Genomic DNA, 20,159 nt, shown 5'->3' with positions numbered 1-20,159 from the left:
GTGTTCTATGTTCCTAACCTCACCTGCATTCCTTTTCTGCTCTTTCACCCCGTGCTTACATATTTAGGTTTGTATCCCTGTTTTTCCCTTCTTGCCCTCCTCCTATCTGTGAAGACACCCAATTCTCCTGACCATCTAATTTAACTTTGATTCCCTCCTAGTCATTAGGCTTCTCTATTGAGGCCAAAAAGGTCTGGCAACCTCTTTGATGGGTTTGCTAAGCTGTTGATTTAAATTTTACAGGCTTTGTGATGCAGAGAGACTACTAAATCATTGCTCCCATGACAGGGCTCTGAAAGGCTGGAGGAAGGGTATTGAATAGAAAATTGGAAGAAGTGAGAGAAAACAGTAGGGTAGAACTTCTGGAAGGAAGCATGAAGAGTAATTATGGGCCAGGTAGATGACAAGAGTCTGACAGGGTGAAATAATTTTAAAGAAGAGTGTGTATGCATGTGTAGATGGAGAAAGGCAGGATAGAAAAAAGACAGAGGGACATTTGTCAGGAGGAGCTGAAACCATGGTGACTGGATTCTGAATGCTCAGCATCAGGGCTGATATTTAAGGACAACTTAAAGAGGTTCTAATCAAGAAAGTCCAGCTGTGTGGTTTCAAGTAGATTCTCTTATTAAAAAAACAATCCAAAACAACAATGAAATCTGCCAAAAAGCAACCGGAAACAAACAAACCAACTCCAACAAACAAAACACCTAAAGAAATCCAAACCAAACATCGAGGCTGTGTACCATTCAAAGCATGTCAAGAGAGCTTGACAGAAAAATATTTTAATAGCCTGCTGCTCTTGTGCTGATTGATTACAGCAACAGCTCAAAGATAAGCATTCTGTCAAGAATCATTAATATCTGTCAGCCAGTAGTAGCTATGCAATATCAGAAATTCAAGCTGTTGAAAAGCATTCTATACTTGCCTTGTGCTGAAGGCCAGTACATGAATATTCATAGTAGCACACACAGCTTACAAACAGTTCTTCACTTCATGTAGCTTTCAAAAGATGAGCATGCAGGTTATTACCACAGTTCAGGTATGAAAATAAGTTCCTGCTTTTTAACTTCTTTATACTTTGACAATTTCAATTCCTGTAAATGACATGGAATATATTTACCACAATTTTTTTCCCAAATCTTACTATTCATCTCCAATCTTATTATTCATATTCCAATGAGCTGTAAGATTTTCTTGTTGCCTTCATCAGTGGAAAGGAAGAATTTAAGATCTGGAAGATTTAAGATGCTACTTGGGTGCTCCTGTATGTAGCAGAGAATTTAAGTACAGAAGGCAAGTTCTTCAGTGCTTAAACAAGGAAAAGACTGTGACAACTGCAGAAACTCTTCTGGAAGTCCTCTGATGTTTTGAAAGTTATCCCTGATCTGTAAGAATTTGCAGGGAGTGTGACCTTACTGACTGCCATGGGACTTCTGTGGGGTTAAGCTACATCCAGTGTTGTGTCAGCAGACAGTGAGGTTCTGGGGTGACTTTTCCTTTTGGAATCCAAAGATAGGATCTAAATTCAGGAAGAGCCATTGCTCTTATGTTGTGTACCCCATGTCACAGTGATGAAAAGTTTACTCTGAGGTTTGACTGCTGATGCTGTGCTAGGGTTTACTTATGCTGAGATTTTGGTTGCTTTCACCAGTTGGTACAGCTACCTTATTTCCTTGTGATTCCTAAGACTTTGTTCATGCACATATGTGAAATCGCTTCAATGAATCTTAGAAATTAGTTTCCCTAGGATCCTTTGGGAGTGCTAGGATAGTAGGTGTTCTCAATCTGCTGTGGCTGGTCAAGTAAAGCTTCTCTGAGCAAGCCTGCCAGAAAACACATTATTCTGTGGAGAGGTGAGAGCAGAGTCTATGTTTATGTCCAGAGATATCTGCCTTTTCCATTCTAATCCACTATTTCATGGTTCAAAGGCTTCAGGGATATGGAAATATTTGGAACATGCTCCTGCTGTATTTATGGAGATTGGAACAGTTCTACTAGTAAAACCTCTTTTCCTTTCCTTTCTGTTTGATTCAAAATACTCAGTCACATTTAGAGGAAGGAACTCTTCAGAAAAACAGAAGATCTGAGTTCAGGTCTCTGCTCCTGCACTGATATTTGAAACAGGTCTGTTATGTCTCAGATGTTCAGTGATTGCAGGGGATTATACTTGTAGTATAACCTTCCCAATTGTTCTTCCCTAAGCAAGGAAAAGCTTTGTGTGCCTAAATTGGATGAGGTTTGTAGCTGTTCTGTTGGACAGCTTCTGCTTATTAGCATCTGCAAATGCCATTCCTGGATGCCTGGCAGGTACTGCAGAAGCAGAATAGTTCTCCAAAAAGGTCCCAGTGGGATAGTAATACATCCTTACTTCTGGCTGTATATGTTTGTTTATGTGGAAATATATTTGCATTTTGTGCTGACTTGCTAACAAAGCACAAAATGCAGCTGCCTGATATCTTTTAGACGTCAGATGATTTCTGTGTAATATTTACTTTAAAAAGAATTTAGGCAGTATCTCTTACCCAATAGCATCTACCCCTGAATATCATGATTATCCTTTTTAGAAGCGAGGCATGGAACTCCCAGCTGTATGCATGTTTACTGCTGCTTTTAGTCCTGCTGAGTGCTAATAAAATAGCATACTCAGCCTGGAAAAGAAGTACTTTTAAGACTGGAGCCATAGGAAGAGAAATGAATACCTGTTTCAGAAAGTTAGGCTGTAACCCTCTTCACCACTCCAGAGGCAAGTATTCCTCTCACATGTAGTCATCCATGGTTTGTCATTAAAAACACAACAGTCCAGTTATTTTTTTATAAACCCTCTGTGTCTTCACTAGCCTGTCATTTCACTCATCAGTAAAGCAGAGTGCCCTTGAGAAGCCACTATCTATGAGTTATTCCCATGTCACATTCCTGTAGAAACTGTGTGCACCTCTTGATTTTGGTCTGCAAGCACACCTGTGATTAGTGTGTGGGAGGAGCATGACTCAGCCCTAGTCATTCCAGTGACAATTATTCTTTAACCACACCAAATTAGTCTTCATCAGTAAATGTCATCTTTGTCTCCAACCTCATTGGTTTAGTCAACACAATTCCAAACTTCATTATTCTTATTTGTGTTACAAACAGTATTAAAACTTTGTAACTATTTAGTGATACCAGAAAAGGGGAGGTTTTGGACCACTTTGTCTTTAGGTTTGTTTGGGAAGAGTTTGAAAACCCCGTGTAGAAAATAGCCACATAACTTGTTTGTACTTATTACACCCAGAAGTAAAAGCTGTGCATGTGCAAGAAGGGATTGGCAGGTTGATGATGAGCACCTTGCATCTGGCTGTGCTTATTGAATTAACAACACCCCAGGGTGGCTTTTCAAGGTTTTGTCGCATCAAAAGCTTCAGACTGAGCTGCAGAGAGGCAAAGCACACAGGTGCAGTGTGGTCCAGTAAAGTGCACTAGCTTTAGGGGCTTAATTTCACAGTAGAGGAGATCTGAACTGAGAATTAATTGTGGTCCTTATGTCCAGCATCCATTAATCCTGTCAGGTGCAGCCATGCCCTTAGCTCCTGCTGGCTGGTCTGTCACCTGAGCAGACCTGGCAGCTCATGGGTGATTAGCACAGCCTCTCTGGTGTCTGGTCAGTGCAGAGGTCACTGCTGGTTTCACAGTGTGACTGCTTAGAGCAAAGTCAGCTTGAAGGGCCTGCTGAATGTGAACCAGGTGGGCTATGGAAGACACAGGCTTCCAGGTACACAATTTCAGTTGTTTTCAGAGTTTTGTTTAACTAGTTTTGGGGTTGGGGACAATACAGTTAATCCAAATAAGTGTCTTCTCTCTGGAGTCTGTGAGACAAGGGATATGCAATTTTTCCATCAGCTGTCTGCTTGAGGCCAGCACTCTACCACCCACCTCTGGTTCTCTTCACAATGACACCAGAGTACCTCCATCCCACTCTGCTTTTATGTTGGGGTAATTTATAGGCATTAAAATTTTACCTTTTCTTTTGTTCTCAGAGAAGACAAAGCCTAAAAAAAGGGTGTTCTGTACTGCTACATAGACAGCAGAAGCTTTTTTTAAGTCATTGGATGAAAGTTAGGGGTTGAAGAGAAATGCATTGTCTTGGTATTTCTCTGAACTGTGTCATTAACTTTTACCACAGGCAGACATGCCCACACCCTGCAGCTGAGTAGAGGTTTCAAGCCTAATGAGAAGTGAGATCACTGCAGTCTCAGGGGAAGCCTTGGGTCCTTCCTCCTTGTGGTCTCACTGGTGGTTTCAGATCTGGTGAACATGATCAGATAGGAATGCAGCCAGCTATGAACTTCCCACATGGGTGCTCTGGTGGGAGTAGAGAGAAGCCACCTGAATCCAATAAGCTTTTGGAACAAAGAATTACTCTAAATGTAAGATACATTAATTAAATGAGGTTGAAGCAATGACCAAAAGGAATCAGACAGGAGAATTCTGCTTGAACTTAGCCATTTTGTGTTGCATCAGTCACAGGGGCAAGTTTTGTCCAGAAGTGTGTAAGTGCTGGATGGTGGTTTTGGTGTGCAAATTCAGATTCAGTGCTGAGCTCTCAAAGACCACCGATAGGTTATTGCAAAATGAACCCCAATAGTTGCCAACAGAACAGGCCTGAGCCAGCAGTGCACAGCCCAGCAGAGCATGTGGCAGCAATGTAGGGAAAGGACCAAAAAGTTTGGATAACAGATGATCTCCTTGAGTGTCCTTAGATTTCCCTCCTGCAAGGCCTTGTAGAAAGGATCATACAAGTCACAAAGGAAACAGCATGAACAGTGCTGATAACTATGTAGGTAAGCAGTTTCACATGAAGAGAACTTTTCCTAATTGTGACTTTTGATTTTTGTTTTTATTCTTTTATTTGTGTAGTTCTATTTCAGTAATAGATTTTAAAATGAGGAGAGTTGGTGTTTAATTGGGGGAAGCCATTTGAGTAAAGTTGAGAGTAGATAAAACTGAGCTTTGGAAGCAAAAGCTTTCATATTGGTGCAAATGAGTAAAAATCTAGAAGCAGTATCTGGAGATTTAATTTTAACCAAGTAATTGAAAATGGCCATGCATTACCCTGCATAAACTGTAGAAGAAAAATGATGCCCTTAAATGGCTCAGTCGTCATTTAAATGGTGATCTGTTCATTAGTGCTGGGAAATGAAATGGAAATCCATTTCAATCTTCTAGACAATTTAAATTTTATTGTCCGTAAAAGTCTACAAAACAGTAAAAGAGTGTCCTTTCTTATAAATTGCAGAGGATTTAATCAGATTTGGCATTTTATTAATTCTCATCATGGTAAAACCTGCTAGTGAATACATTGGGCTGAGTTCATCTTGTGTTGGTGGAGCTGTTTCACTGGGGAGTCTGTCCCGGTATGTTTGGAACAGAGATAGCTTCTTCAGCTGTTATCTGTTTGTACACTTACTTTCCTCTTGGTAATAAATTGGCACATTAAGCAAGATCTTGATGATGCTCCATATTTTGAGCATGTGTACTTCAGTGTTGCTCTAGACGAATCCCTTATGACATTCCTGAAGATGCTGAGATAAATATCCTGTTCTTTACAGGAATTGTACTTGCTGTAACTAGTTGTGAAAATTGGTACATTTTCTTGCCATTCTGTTTTACCTTATCAGAGATAAACCTATCTTGTGGGGAATAAAATTTAGAGAGGTGACTGGGAAGTGCCATTTACTGTAGAATCTTCCTTTTTCTCTAGTCTTACCTTTGATTTATCATTATCACCATTTCAAATCTTGCCTGTTGATCTTGCTGTCCCATATTGTTATATTTTCTCTGAAATAAATTGATTCTGCAAGGAGTTTTCTGTGGATTTGTTAATTAGACTGTACTAGTTCTTGGAAAGTCTTTTTACTATCAAGGGTTAAGGCTCTAATTTTAATTAATAACTAGGTGTTTCTGTGTTTGGAGTTAGTTATAGCTTTCTGTCAGGTTTTAGAATTTGCCTGTAAGTTGAGCTAGAACACACATCTTCCTGTCTGGTTTATGATGCAGTTTTGAAGTAAAACACTACTACCCCCATTGGGACTCACTAGTCTGTGGAAGTGCTGGGCCTTGCAGAGAAATGGATGCCTTCAGGTAATTTAAGTAAAAAGAGGCAGGTGAACTCATTGGTCTGCAAGTGCTGTTTGTTTATAGAATAAGAGTGTGCAACCCTGTTTCCCTGAAAGTGAGAGATGCTCATGGTTAAGGATTTTGCAATATATCAGCTTGATGTCTCACTGTATCCAGGATACTCTTCTCTTTTCCTTTCAGCATTATCCTTCTCTTGTCTTCTCTTGGTGTCCCTTTACAGCAGAGAGTTAGTGTATGACCAGATTGTTACTCCTTAATTTCACAACCAAGAACACATCTAAGTCCTCACAGGCTACTTCTGGCTTGTTAGTAATATGCTTTTCTGCAAGCATTTTGGCTGCAGTAGAGCCTGTGGCTGCCTTTAAATCCCCCTCTGGTGACTGTTGGCACGTTTCAGGATAAATACAATACTAAACTGTAGCTGTCAAAACAAACGAGTGATGAGTTTTGTGAATCAAATTCTTGCCATTTTACTTGTTTGGACACTTCTCAATTTGCCCAAATCTAGATTTTACAGTGTTAATTAGTGAGACTGTGTTAATTTAGTCAGGTGCTGCTGTGCAGAAGTAGGAGCCTTGGCAGGGAGCTAATAGCCACCACTCTTCCTTTGCATGGATTGGCAGGAGGCTTCGTCCTCTCTTTTCATAAGCAGGCTCCTGGATCCAAGATGCAGCCTTTCACAGAGAGCAGGGTGGTGCTGGCCCTTCACTGTCAGCTGGGAGAGAGCTGGTCATGTTGAAGGGCTTTCTCACGGTTTGTCCTATTGGCTTGTACTCACTGTGGCTCTGATCGCTCCTCTGATCAGCTTTGCTCTGTGTGTTTTTCAATGCTCTTTATCTTAGCCCAAACATGCTGAAGGCAAAAGCAAAACCTGTTAGAGAGTTGTGCTGTACATGTTGCTTGCAAGCCAAAACACCTGTGATTGCTGCTATCAGCTGTGTGGGTGCTTCCAGATTAAAATTAAAAAAAAAAAAAAAAAGAAAAAGTTTTGAAGCATTCTAAGGGATAGGGGAGTTCAACATCTTTGGAAGGTCTGGTAGTTTACCAACATTTGCCTCTATTCTTCCTTATTAAGTCTTAAACTGGTAAAATATAAGTCACTGCAAATCAATGAGATAACAGGAGGTTATATGGCTGTGCTGCTGTAGTTGCAGACTGCTTTTATTTTGTAGAGTTAGAAAAGAGTGTGAGGAGAGAAGCAGAAGGAGCTGCTTATGCTGTTTGTTCCATAGCTGTTCTTAACTTCCCTTTCTGCCCTTACACATTGCAGACAGCCTATTTTAAGGTGCACAGATGTTTCTACTACTCTAGTCCTTGGTAGTTGCTTAAGTGGCTTCTTAGAGCAGCTGTTCTCTTGTTTATGTCTCTGACGTTCATTTCATCGCAGTTCTTGGGGTTTTTTTTTTTTTTTGGTAATGGGAAGATGAAAAAACCCTATGTGCTGATGCTCTGTTGTTTAGCCTTTATCAATTGTGTCATCACTGGTGTCCTACCCTTCTGCAGGGGAGGGTACAATTTCCATTGTAGCTGGAGCCCAGTGTTATCCTTCTCCATCCCAATTTTGCTGTCAGCAGGGTGATTTCTCCAAATGTGATAGATAATGAGAGTGAGATTTGCAGTAGGATTCAACTAAGAGTTTAATAAAATTTGCCTGTGGTCTCTCATGTTTCATCCTAGCAGTCAAGTGCTTGCACCACATGGTTTGGTGTGCATGTCCCTCATAGCCTATTCAGGCTTCCTGCTTTGCTCTTTGCCATTAAATTGATTTTCAGACTTGTTCAGTAGTGTGCTAGTTCTCTGGTCTTTGCCATTGCTACTGCCTTGCTTCAGAGATGCAAATTAGAAGCTGGTGGCATGGAAGAGGGAGGTGGAGCAGCTATTGTTTCTGTCCAGAAGAACAGAGAGCTGTGGGAAGAGCAGGATTTAACACTGGGACAGCAAGGGGGAGAGCTCCTCTGGGAATTTACTTTCACTTGAAAAAAAATGTCTTTTTCCCAGGCTGTGAAATTCTGGAAGTGATGCACATGCTAAGACTAGCAATTGTAATTTGTTTTATAACAGGTGAAAATGTTCTGGATATATATTGTGAAAAGTCATGAAGTGCAGAAAATTGATTTATCTGTTAGATTTTGGCTAAGTTGTTTACATTTATTCTTTACTAGCTAAATGGAATTACATCTTTATACATTGTGTTAGTAGAAAAACAAAAGGCAGATAAAAGATTACAAATAGGAAACTTTATAATACACAAAGCTTCCTAAGAAGAAGCAAATTAAGCAGCTCTGGGACTGTCTGTACTGTTCTAGAAGGTTATGTAGATACTTTATAAGTACATCTCGCTTCAGAAGCTTTGATATCAGATTGCAAGACTACAAATAACAATTCTATCCAAACTAGCTTTGCAAATAATTCTTTAAGATACCTGTTCAGTTTAGTATTTGCTTGCATATTGTATTTAACAGTTCAGTGCTTTTCTTTTAACTGCATGCTCTCTACCCATAAGTAGGCATAATTACCACTAATCAAGACCCCTAATCTCAAGCAATTATAAGCTCTTACATTGTTCTAATTGCACATTTGAAAAGAATGTCATTTTCTCATGTAATTATGAGATGATCCATACAATTAATTTCTGCTTTTCTTTTTATCTGATCAGTGTTAATTTTGTGTGACCTCACAATGTGTTATCTAAAAAATGCCTTTGAGACATGCAGTTTTTGTGGTTAATTTACGGTTGTGTTTCATATTCAGTAAGAAGTGATACAGTGTAACAGATTTTCAAGGCTGTGCTTTCAACCTTCTATGAACTGAAAAATTTGTTGTGTACTAGGAACTTGTTGGTGAAATAGAAGTGGGATTAACCATTTAAATAATCTACTATTTGCAAATGCAGGTGCTTGCTCTTTGAATAGTACTTAGGTTAGTGCAGTATGTAAAAGGATTTTATTTTGGTTTTTTAATTGTTAACTGGAATTTACATGCAAACAGACAGACTTTCTCAATCAGCTTTCCAGGCAACAAAAATAAGGGCAGTTCATTTGCAGAAAGCATTGTAAGTTCTGAGGGCAAGATAAAAGAGGTTGTTCACTAGTGGATGTTGGTCTCACTTGTTGCTCTGTGGTTCTGCACACATTTTGTGTGTGATCCCATTGGATGAGTGTGTTGTGAATAAATCATCATCAGTCTCTTGATTCAGCTCAGCAGCTGAATGCAGCACTTACATCTGTACTTGGGGTAATTGTAAGCCTCTCATTCATACAGATAGAAATTCTTCCTCTTACAATTCTAAAATCAGACCCCAACTCTTTTACTGTGGTAGATGAAACCTGCACTGGCTTGTATTTATACCTCTATTCTTACTTGTTACATCACTAAAAATAGCAGATGATTTGAGGACCTATGCAACCTGTGTCTGACCTTCATGATTCACTTGTGGGTAATTTGCTCCTGCAATTACTATGGTCCTGTCTGTGATGTTATTTAAACACTGGTTTAAATGGAGTATCACAGACTGCAGTGTAAATGAGCAGCCGCATTGCTGGGGACATGTTTTTCTTTTTTGTAAGAAAAGAATATTTACATAAGGGGGTGAGGGCCCTATAATAGCTGAGGGATCTTTACATTCCTGGAGAAGAAATGCCGGAGATTTTGCTCTGTCATAAATTGCCCAACTCTCTTCCTTTAGTAGAGTGTGTGTTTCTGAAATCATTCTGGGGCTGCATTCTGCTGCAGTGGGTTCATTTCATTATTCCTTTGAAAGTAAGGAAAGGCACACAGCCAGCTACTTCTGTGCAGAAGAGTTCAAGATTTAATATGCTAATGTATCTACCCAAAATTAGGCTGCAAAATTCCTTGGCTTTAATAGTAATAAAATGGTTGGCTAATGATAAATTAAGGATGTAAGTTTAGGAATTAAAAAAATTAATCTAGGCAGGAATAATTTTCCTTGCCAAGATAATTGTCATACTGGAACTGCGATTTGCAGGGAAATTGCTTGCTTTATAATAATCAAAATATACAATCAAACTTCCGGTTTTTCTTTAGGCTTCACTTTAAAGCTGGACATTAATGGGACAGAGTGGGGACTCCATTTTACCTTTGCTGGCCTGCAGCTGTACATGTACATACCTGGAGGTACTGAACCTCCAGGTCTCACTGTTTGCCAGAGAAAAAAAGATAAAAATCTGCTTCTTATCCTCTCTCTAATTTGTCACCTATTTCAGTGCTGGGCTGGCTGCCTTGTGCTGCTGCAGTCTCCTGTAGAGTCATGTTTGCAGCTGCACAACAGAGAGCAAACCAGGACTTATTCAGGGATAGGTAATGCTGTTCTAATACCAAAATACTCACGGATTAAGGAGCTGTTATAGTAAATCTGTTTTGTAAAGCATTTTATCATTCTTCACTACTCATTGGACTGCCTGGTATGGTTTTGTTCAAGTACAAGTTAAGGTTAAACAGGGAAAATACATGTAATAATGTTCTTCACTTTTCTTTAAACTGAGTGTGCACATTTTTCTGCGTATTTTTATACCTGTTTGTATAGAAGACTAGACGGAAAAAGGCAGAGCTGTTCTCTACAGAAACTCATAAAAAGAAAAGTCATGCAGCATCAAGAAGGAATTCTACAGAAAATCAGCAGTGTAAAGGCCTTGAGCAAACCTTAACTTTAATTACATCTCTTGGTGATCAGGGCAAAGACAGTCCCATAAGTTTCAGTAGCAAAGGTTTTTGTTGGTCATAGAACCCTAGAGCATCTTAATTGGCTTAAGGATATCTGCCTGTAACACTCACCTGAATAAGTAGCTGCATTCTCAAAGGAAGGAGTGGGATGAAGATTTTTTTTAATAGCTGGTGAGGGAGTAAATAAACAACAAAAAGGGGTATTCAGTAAAGCAAAACCTATCTTTTATAAATATGGCTTCTCATTGACTTATTTTTATTTCAAGTGGAAGAGATATGCTACTCACAATTTAGTGCTTGTTTTGGGGGACAGGAAATGATTAAGAGGAAGAACTTACTCAGCAAGCCAGAGCACTTATGGGTGGTTATCATCACATCTGCAGTCTGACTGTTCCTCTCCCTCTCCAGCCAACCTGTCACATATCACTGACTGACTCATAATATAGGAAAGCTCCCCTTGAGGCTTCCTGTCTCTCCATGTCATTCAGGGCTGGACTGGCTGGAAGAGCCTCAGCCCCAGCCTCTGCAAGCCATCAAACCTGGCTGCTGAGGCTGCCACCAGCCTGCTGTTCTGTCTTGGCCTTCAGCAGATGGCTCTTCTCAAGTCCTGTGTGTTTTCATCTGCTTCTCTCCACGCTTGGAAACACTGCCTTTTTTTCTTCCTCGTGTTTATTCTTAAACCCATCTTGATGAACCAGCTGGCTTCATAACTATGTTGTGTGAAGTCAGGAGAGCTGTGCAAAGGTCTGCCTCTGAGGACTCTAGCTCTTGCCTCAGGCCTTGCTGTTCTTTTGCCTGAAGAATGTAAAATGTAATGTGAGTTTTTATGTATTATTAAAGTTATGTCTATAAATTACTGACCCATGGTGGCTGTTTATTACATATTCCATCTTCTGCTTTGATGCACTGCTGTTGTCACTCCGAGGTGGGTAACGATGACTCAGCTTACTACTGTGATAATGCACTTAAAGCCTGGAAATCTGTCACTGATGGTATTTCAACACAGGTGCTATAAAACCTGGGATGAAAAATTAAACTATTTGCTGTCAAGCTATTTCTCTTAAAATTCTTCTGTCTGCTGTTGTGGTTTTGTAAGGTTTTGGGTACTACTGAATTGTTTTCTGGGCAAAGGCAGTCATGTTTTAGGAGGTATGTGATGCAGGACATGCTCTCACAAAAGTAGATGGTGGCCCTCAATGTGTAGTGCTGATGGTGACCTACAAAATCCTTCTGGTCATCAGGCCTTCCTAATAAAGCACCGATATTTGCATGCATTTTTAAGATCTAGCATTTCCAGTCTTAAAGCCCAGTAGAACAGAGACTGATCACCCCATCTTATAATGTATTTTCTCTGTGGTTTTTCTTCTTTTTCACAGCCCTTCTGTATGCCACCATTTTTGGTAACGTGACAACCATATTTCAGCAAATGTATGCTAACACAAACAGATACCATGAAATGCTGAACAGTGTCCGGGACTTTTTAAAGCTCTACCAGGTCCCTAAAGGACTGAGTGAACGTGTGATGGATTACATCGTTTCCACCTGGTCAATGTCCAGAGGAATAGATACTGAAAAGGTAAGTAAATTAAACTGCAAGGAAAGAAGTCACATCCTGAAAGTAGTCCATTAAAATAAACAGGAGGTACTGTCTTAGTAAAGGAGACAAATATTCTTTAAATAGTTCTAAGCAGCAGCTTCCCTTAGTTTTTAACTTTCAAATACAGTATTTCAGCTATTCTGTCATACTGACATATGATAGTGGTAAAAGCATGTATGTTTTGCTAGTGAAATGGCATGAAATAGTATAAAAATTATAAAGGGAAAAGCTCGTTTTACAATAAATAAAGGTGATAAGTAAATCACAAGCTCCAGAATCCAGTTTTTCCAAATGAGATTTTTTTTTTTTGCAATATTTCTTGTGAGATTGCTTGCAGCTCTGTGGGCTTGAAAACAAAGTGAATTTTTTTTGTCGTTGGAGAATTTGAATGTAATATTCTGTGTGCAGGTTAAAGATATTAATGAAAACTGAAAGTATTTAATAATGTATTGCATGAAAAGTACCTTGTGTAAGGCCAATGCTATCATTCTGATTCATTGAATTTGTGAATAAATTCCCATCATGTCTTTTAAAATAACAGATGGCCTTTCACCAGAACAAATGTACAAAAGTAACTCCTTGTTGCTTTCATATTAGTTGCCAACATTTGTAGAGATAGACAGTTTTTCTGCTTGTTAAGAGATGTGATTTGTGGGGTGGATCATTCAGGAAATCATAGCAATGCTCTGGTCACCAGACCAGCCTTCTGGTTGGCAGCTTAATTTAGCATTCTGAACTGTGGATGGTGCAGTTAAAGAGCAAACAGTGTCATTTCTGTACAGCTGTTACAGCATCATTATGAAGGAGAACAACAGATGTGGCCTTGCACTGAGCTGCCTGGAGACTGAGGGGCACGCAGGGCACTGTTTGCTTTCCTAAATGGTCTTCAGCATAGCTGCCATTTTTAGATCCCAGACATGGTTCTGTAAGCACTGTCTGCCATGCTAGCTTTCAGAAAGAAATGATATTTTAGTGCTAGCTAGAAGCTGTTCTGCATGTTTTCTCACAATCTGTCTTCGTGTGGGGTTGTGATTCGAGGTAGGTGCATTTGGGGAAGGTGGAGAAACATCTGAGGATGCATAGTGTAATGAGTGCTGGTGCTTCCATTCAGCCCCCATTACAAACTCCTGTCATCATTTAACAAAACAACAAGAAAAAATTGCTATGTAAAATGTGTTGGGGTTTTTTTTAAGCTTATCTTCAAAGTTCATTCTTGGCTTCCTTTGATAAGGAGAGAAATGCTTTAAGAGGATGCATTTGGAGACAGCAGAATAACCAAACCAAGTGCAACAATACTCACTGTAGCCTTTGAGAATTATCTTAATAAACAGGAAAAAAGTCTCCAATTGTCAGGACACCAAAGAGCTTAATACAGCGTTGTTTTCAGTAACTGGTGTGTTCACAGCTGAACTGCTAAACCAAGAACTCAACTTTCATCTGCACAGCAAAAGCTGTGGTTGGCTGTGCCAATCCATAAACTCCCAGGTCTGAGCTCTGTTGTTTTGATGCCTGTGTATAACTTCTGGGATGTCTTCTCATGAATAAAACATTTCTTGCTCATGAGACAGAACAGTGGTAGTTGTGCTCCTCTGAAATGCAGCGCAGCTTCCTACAGATGAGGCAGAGACTTAAATATGAACTGAGCACAGAACTGGTCCTGTCACTATTTTGTAGGCCACAAATTTATCCTTTCAGTGATCACTGCAGACATGCTCAGTTATTGGTCTAGAAAATGCCAGTACAACAAAATTTAACCAAGAGCTACTGAAAGATTCTAAAATTGATCCATGAAGATCTATTTCTTACCTCCCTTACAAATGAAAGTCTTTTTCCATTTATCTGTAAATCTCAAATGTCTTTAATCTCTTTCAGTTTTGTGAACTCTGGAGACAACTTCTTTAAATGGAGAATGGAAAATTGGTTAACTTCCTTTAAGACTGTTATACCAAAAAGTTTTTGGATAATAGCATCATTTGAAATATTCTCTTGTATATTTGGGGAGTTTTGCTACCATTTCTATTGTAAATCCCTTTTTGTGTGTTATAGTCAGGTAACTGAAAAGTGTGTGTGTGTAATTCCAGTAGTAAAATTTGGCAAGAATATGCCACTAGAGAATATTTTTCTCTTCCAAGTAAATGAGATAATGAAAAAGACAGATATGGCTGCTGCCTGTGTTCCCTGTTAAACGCTGGTCTTGCTGCCCCAGGTCATTTCTGTGAGCCTGGAAAACTGAGAACTGGCAGGTTTGGCAGCTCTTCTGCACAGGGCAGCCAAGAAAAATCATCCATGAGTGCCCTACACCTAAGCACTGTACAAATACATCTCTTTTTAGAAGTAATATCTGTAATAAAATGTCTGTTTGGAGGTGGTCGAAGATGATGATATGGATGGTGGAGTTATTTGCCTTTGGAGTACTCGGCATGATATCTGGAACCATGCCATGCACGGAATTAATAGCTTGGTTCTCAGCTCAGATCTTGCAAAGAACCCCAATTCAAAGTGTAGGTATAGCCACAGCGCTTCCTGTGTTACCTTTATGTTTTTCAGAAGTATTTGCAATGAGACAATTTTCTGTTTCCATCTAGGAAAATGTGTGGGAGTTACTCTGAAGCTCAATCAGAATGTTCCTTAATTGGATGGAGTAGTTATTACTAAGAAAATAAAAAAAAAGGAGGCAGACAGACTACTCAGTGTTTCCTCAAATAATATGTTCTAGACGTGCTTCATCATAGACCATCCCCCAAGGATTTTGTTATCTCCAAGCCCTGTTCATGTTACTTATTTCTACTTTTAATCTGCACATGCAGGAGTGATTTTGTATTCTTTCCACTTGGCTGTCCGTATTATATTAAAACCCTTCAGAAATGGCCCTGGCTGGTGCCCGCTGTGCTGAGCATCAGCTCATGTTCTCTTGGGACCACACATCATGAATTGCTGTGGGGAACATTGCATTTAGAAAATCAAAAGCTGCCCAAAACAGTGTCATACCTTAAAGTCCTTTTCCTGTGTAAACAAAAAACTTGTTAGTGCCACTCAGGGGTAAATTTGGATACCTTCAATTCTCAATGTTATGAGTTAATTAAATTTTAAGTAATTTGTTTTAGTTGTTAAAGAATATAACTTGTGCAGGCTTTTCATGGAATCTACCTACCAAAAAAATGACGTGTCCTCTAAAACAATTCTTCAGGAAGCTTTTCTTCAACACTTTCTGTACTGCTGTGCTCTAGGTTTTATTGTCTTAAAAACCTTAGGCCTTCGATATCCAGCAGAGCGTGTTGCTGAGATGAAAACAGTGTTTTCCTTCAGGTGTTGTAAAGTAGCCTAAGTCAGTATTGTGGTTTATGTGGGTAAACAATATAAAAATAAACTCTGAGATTAGAAATTTTATAAGAAGGAGGAAAGTGGTTCTTAAACCTTGGTGTGGTAAACTAGCCATAGCAGGCGGGCAGAAGCCACGCACAGGAGCTGATTGCCTGATTTGCCTCTCAGGTTTTGCAGATTTGCCCCAAGGACATGAGAGCTGACATCTGTGTGCATCTGAACCGCAAGGTTTTCAAGGAGCACCCCGCCTTCAGGCTGGCCAGCGATGGGTGCCTGCGGGCGCTGGCCATGGAGTTCCAGACGGTGCACTGCGCTCCCGGAGACCTCATCTACCACGCCGGGGAGAGCGTCGACAGCCTCTGCTTCGTGGTCTCGGGCTCTTTGGAAGTAATCCAGGATGATGAAGTCGTTGCTATATTAGGTGAGTTTCAGAGCTGGTAATATGCATTTGCATAAATACAAATATGTGCAGCAATTTATAGACTCCTCTACTCACTCTTTAAAAGAGCTTCTGTTAAGTTTGTTTTACCACGGAGAGGTTTAAAGGGCAACCACCTAATATAGCTAGATTGTTTCAACCCTGTTTCATCTGGTCAATGGAAACTTTAGCATGGGGTCCTGCTCATTCTTGGACAGGTTTTCCCTGTCTTGACACATCCCTTCTAATTAGAAATTCTATTTAGAACTTCAGAAAACTTGAAGTGTCTGGCTTCCCTGCCTCACTCCCACATCCCCCACCAATAATCCACTTTCACTGGAATTTTGCCAGTTAGATTTTTTTAAGATGTCGTGTTGAAATAATATTTATCTATTTTAAAGTCAAAGTAGCTTAAAACATTTAGAGCAAATTTGTGTTAACTTGGGTTGGAGGCATTGAAAATAAACTGATGGGGTGTGAACAGCATTCTGAGCCAAAGCTAACAGAAAAGAGCGTGATAATCCAATAGATGTAGATGAATCATGGGGTGGCTAGAGCATTGAGGAGGTGATACTTATCATTTGATTCTGTCAAGCCCTTTTGTGATAAGGTAAATTCTCATGGTAGCTTAATCCTGTAACTGTCACTCATACCAGCCTGAAAAAAGAGAAAAAAAGATCTTGGTTATCTTACTTTTTTCTGAACACATAGACTCAACTTGCCTAAGATGAATGTCTATTGAAAAATGAGGGGGCTAATAAAGACACTGGGCTCCATTTTTTCTCTACTTTTGAACAGGATTGCATGTATAGCATAGGGTAAATTTAGAGTTGTGGGGAATTAAGTTGGTAAGACTTTGTGCCACACAAGAAGCTAAAAAAGTGAGAAGGAGGAGGATAACGAATTCCCTTTTGTTCTGGAATCACCTGTGCTGCTCAGTGCTAAATGACATTTGTAACTTCTGCTTGTCTATGCTGCACACAAGAACTTGCTACCTTTTGCCATGTTGAACTCTCATGAATTAACAAATGACAAATGTAGAGCACCCACCAAGACCCCTCAGTTTGTGTACCTTTATGCCACCACTTGGGTTCAGCATGAGAAGAAAACTTCAAAACATCTTGCTGTTCTATTTGAGTATAGGTAAAAAAGCACTAAGATCAAATTTCTTTAAAATATTCTCTAAAGATACCAGTTTTCTCCTCATCTTTACTGGTAACTCCTGCATTTTATCGTAACACTCATTTTAGAAAACCCTTAGCCAAGATTGCTGGAGGAATCAGTGTTAAGGAAACCTAACTCCTAATCTCTGCTGCTGGAGGGTGATAGCTACAGATAAATGAGGCTGTTCCCTTGGTATCTGGATGACTAGAAGTATTTTGTTGCTGCTCTTCTCCTGGGATGTAATTATCGATCCTCTTCCCTACACAACTTCTTATTTTCTTATTTTTGTTTCCTTTTCTTTTTTAAAATTTGAAGTCTGTTCTCCAGCTCTCACTAAAGTTGGTGAGTTTTATTCACATTTTCTTTGTGAATATTTTAAGTGGAGAAGAAAGTAAAAATAATTGGGATCTGTCTGGGATTCTGTGAGATTTCATTTTGGATGTGCATCAGTTTTTGTGTTTCAGTTTCTGGACTAAGGAATCCCTTTCCTTCCACACATATGTGTCCCTTCTTCCTCCAGGCTCTGAAGACTTCTGCTGAAGGTTTCTCTATCCTGAAAAGAAATTACGTATTTAGCTAAGTTTTTCACTATTCTAAATCAGTTGAACTTCTTTTTCCTTTGGCATTATGTGATTTAATCACCACACTACTGAAGGAGTAGTCAGGGATGGGTCAGAGTTTTCTCTCTGTCTTCTTTGTACTCTCGGTTTTCTTATCTGTAGAAAACAGTGCTTTGGGGTGATTTTTTTGTTTGTTTTTGGTTTTTTTGTTTTTGTGGGGTTTTGTTTGTTTTGCTTTTGGTTTTTGTTTGTTTGTTTGTTTTCATAGTTAGCTAAACTTACCAAATCAGTAGTTAGCTAAACTTGCCAAGGTCTTGATGAATATATACCAGAAAAAAAAAGTACATTGTACAAGAAACATGATTTTTGCTGATCACTCAGCCCAAAGAACCTATGCCATAAATTTTGTTTACCAGTCCTAAACCAAGCATAGCTGTGAACATCAGGCATGTAACAGCAAAGCATGTGAGGAATTCCATAGAGTAATTTTAGTTGACAGGAATGTTACAGAGACTGTAATCTTCTTTCAGGCATTCTGGAAATGAAAATGAAAAAAAAAAAAAAGTGAACAAATTATTCAAGGTGAATTATTTGCTCAGCTCTGGCTGTCACGTAATAAAGCAGCCTTTGCAGCTTGCAGTGTAGCCTGGATCTTCCTTACAATGGAGAAATGAATTGCAACTCTAAATCAGTCTGTGGGACTGCTGTACAGCATTTCATAAACCAAAGGTAAACTGCACTTAATCCTTAAAGGATCCAACTCATAGGGAACATTTTCAAGTTCTGAAATCATTTAACCTTGCAGACTGGCGGATAAGAGTGTATTGTGTAGCCCTGGAGTGTATTGTGTACACTTGCATAATGTCCTTCCAAATCAGTTCCATGTAATACCCCAGAAACAGGTATATTCTCTGTTCAGGCTTATGTTCTGAGAACAAAGCACTGACTTTGATTGACTTGGATTAATATGAGTACTGAGTTGGAAGAAATTGCATATAGGCCAGCAGCGAAAAAAGCTACTTTTTTGTGTGTCCCCTAAGATTGCCTTTCCCATTAATTTAAATTAAGACACAAATACAAAAATATGCAAATTAAAAAAAAAAACAACCTTTGCATATTTCGTAAAACTTTAAAGAAATTGGTGCACTTTGTATGAAATTTGATTTATTGGTATGAAAGATACATGTATTGAATTCTATGCAAAATTGATGTTAAAATTACTGATGTTCATGCAATACAATATTTGGATTTGGTTTGTCAAAGAAACAGAAACAAAAATGTAGAAAATGACCTCTCAGCCAGGTGATTGATTTATTTGTGACTCATTCCCAATAGAAATTAGTCAGAAAAAGAAGACTTAGCAAGAAAAGCCATTCTATTACTATATTTTCTATGCCAATGTGTAAGTATGAGAGTGGGATTATGTAGAAGGGAAGTTTAGCTGGTGGGAAGCTGCCTGGATGAGACACAATTCTGGTTTTGGTAGTTTGCTGTCCTTGCACTGACGCTGCTGTTGCTGCGTAGGATGAAGTGCTGACGTACACCCAGCACTTTGAGCAAGACTGAGACAAATCACACAGTCCCTGCCCTGAAGAGAGCACAGTGAAGCACAGGTCATGCAGGGCTTCCATTAGGAGAATGTTTTCAACTTGGCTTTGCTTTTAACTTTCCTAAACCCTCCCATTTGGCCTGATGCTGTTTTATCCACCTGAGACTGACAGTATCTCTTTGAACTATCCTACTAAAGACTTAGTCATTTATCCCAATGTGGTTAGAAAAAAATTGAGGGTTTATTTCCTCTGTTAAAAACAATCAAGTGTTTATGTGCACTTCATTTGGCAGCTCTAGTTTCTTTGTTTTGGAGCAGATCTTTCAGGCTAAGACACTGACCCTCTGAAAACCTGACTTTACTGCAGGTCTTTGGAAAGTTAAAACATACTTGTGCTATGAGATTTGCTACATTTTATTTTATCAAATTACTTCTTAAAGTTATTCCTTCTGAATTAACTCTGTTTCAGGAGCAGACCATAAGGTCTGACTGCAGCTTTCTTTGGAATATGCAGGGGAAAAGGCATTTTGCTGCCCTCCAGTCATTTAGTCTGAACCTTTTCAATCTCTCCTCACCATTGCTTGAAGAAGTGCTAATTCCTGTGGTATGTTTCCAACTGTGTGTGCTTAGATAATTTAGTGAAAATTACAGAAAATAATGTAATTAGCAGCAAAAAAACTTTTTGTACATATCTTCTGGAAATATATGGAAGGGCTGGTTAGGAGACCTTGTTAGTACCCAAGTTGGTTCCAAGTCTTA

General features: G+C 39.2%; 1 protein-coding gene across 2 annotated transcripts in view; it reads left to right on the top strand.

Moving 5' to 3' along the window:
• KCNH1 (potassium voltage-gated channel subfamily H member 1) overlaps positions 1-20,159 on the top strand; it is a 175,762-nt gene that overhangs the window by 70,987 nt on the left and 84,616 nt on the right. For both annotated transcript variants that reach the window (XR_005980009.2, XM_041715421.2), the window contains exons 8-9: positions 12,168-12,367; positions 15,878-16,130. Coding sequence is in view for 1 of the 2 variants with exons in the window: in XM_041715421.2 (XP_041571355.1) it covers positions 12,168-12,367; positions 15,878-16,130 (453 nt within the window). In the remaining variant the exon portion in view is untranslated. The remainder of the gene's footprint in view (positions 1-12,167; positions 12,368-15,877; positions 16,131-20,159) is intronic.

This window comes from Taeniopygia guttata, chromosome 3 (genome assembly GCF_048771995.1).
Source record: "Taeniopygia guttata chromosome 3, bTaeGut7.mat, whole genome shotgun sequence".
In the NCBI taxonomy this organism is placed as follows: domain Eukaryota; kingdom Metazoa; phylum Chordata; class Aves; order Passeriformes; family Estrildidae; genus Taeniopygia; species Taeniopygia guttata.
This window is presented reverse-complemented; position numbering and strand designations above follow the sequence as displayed.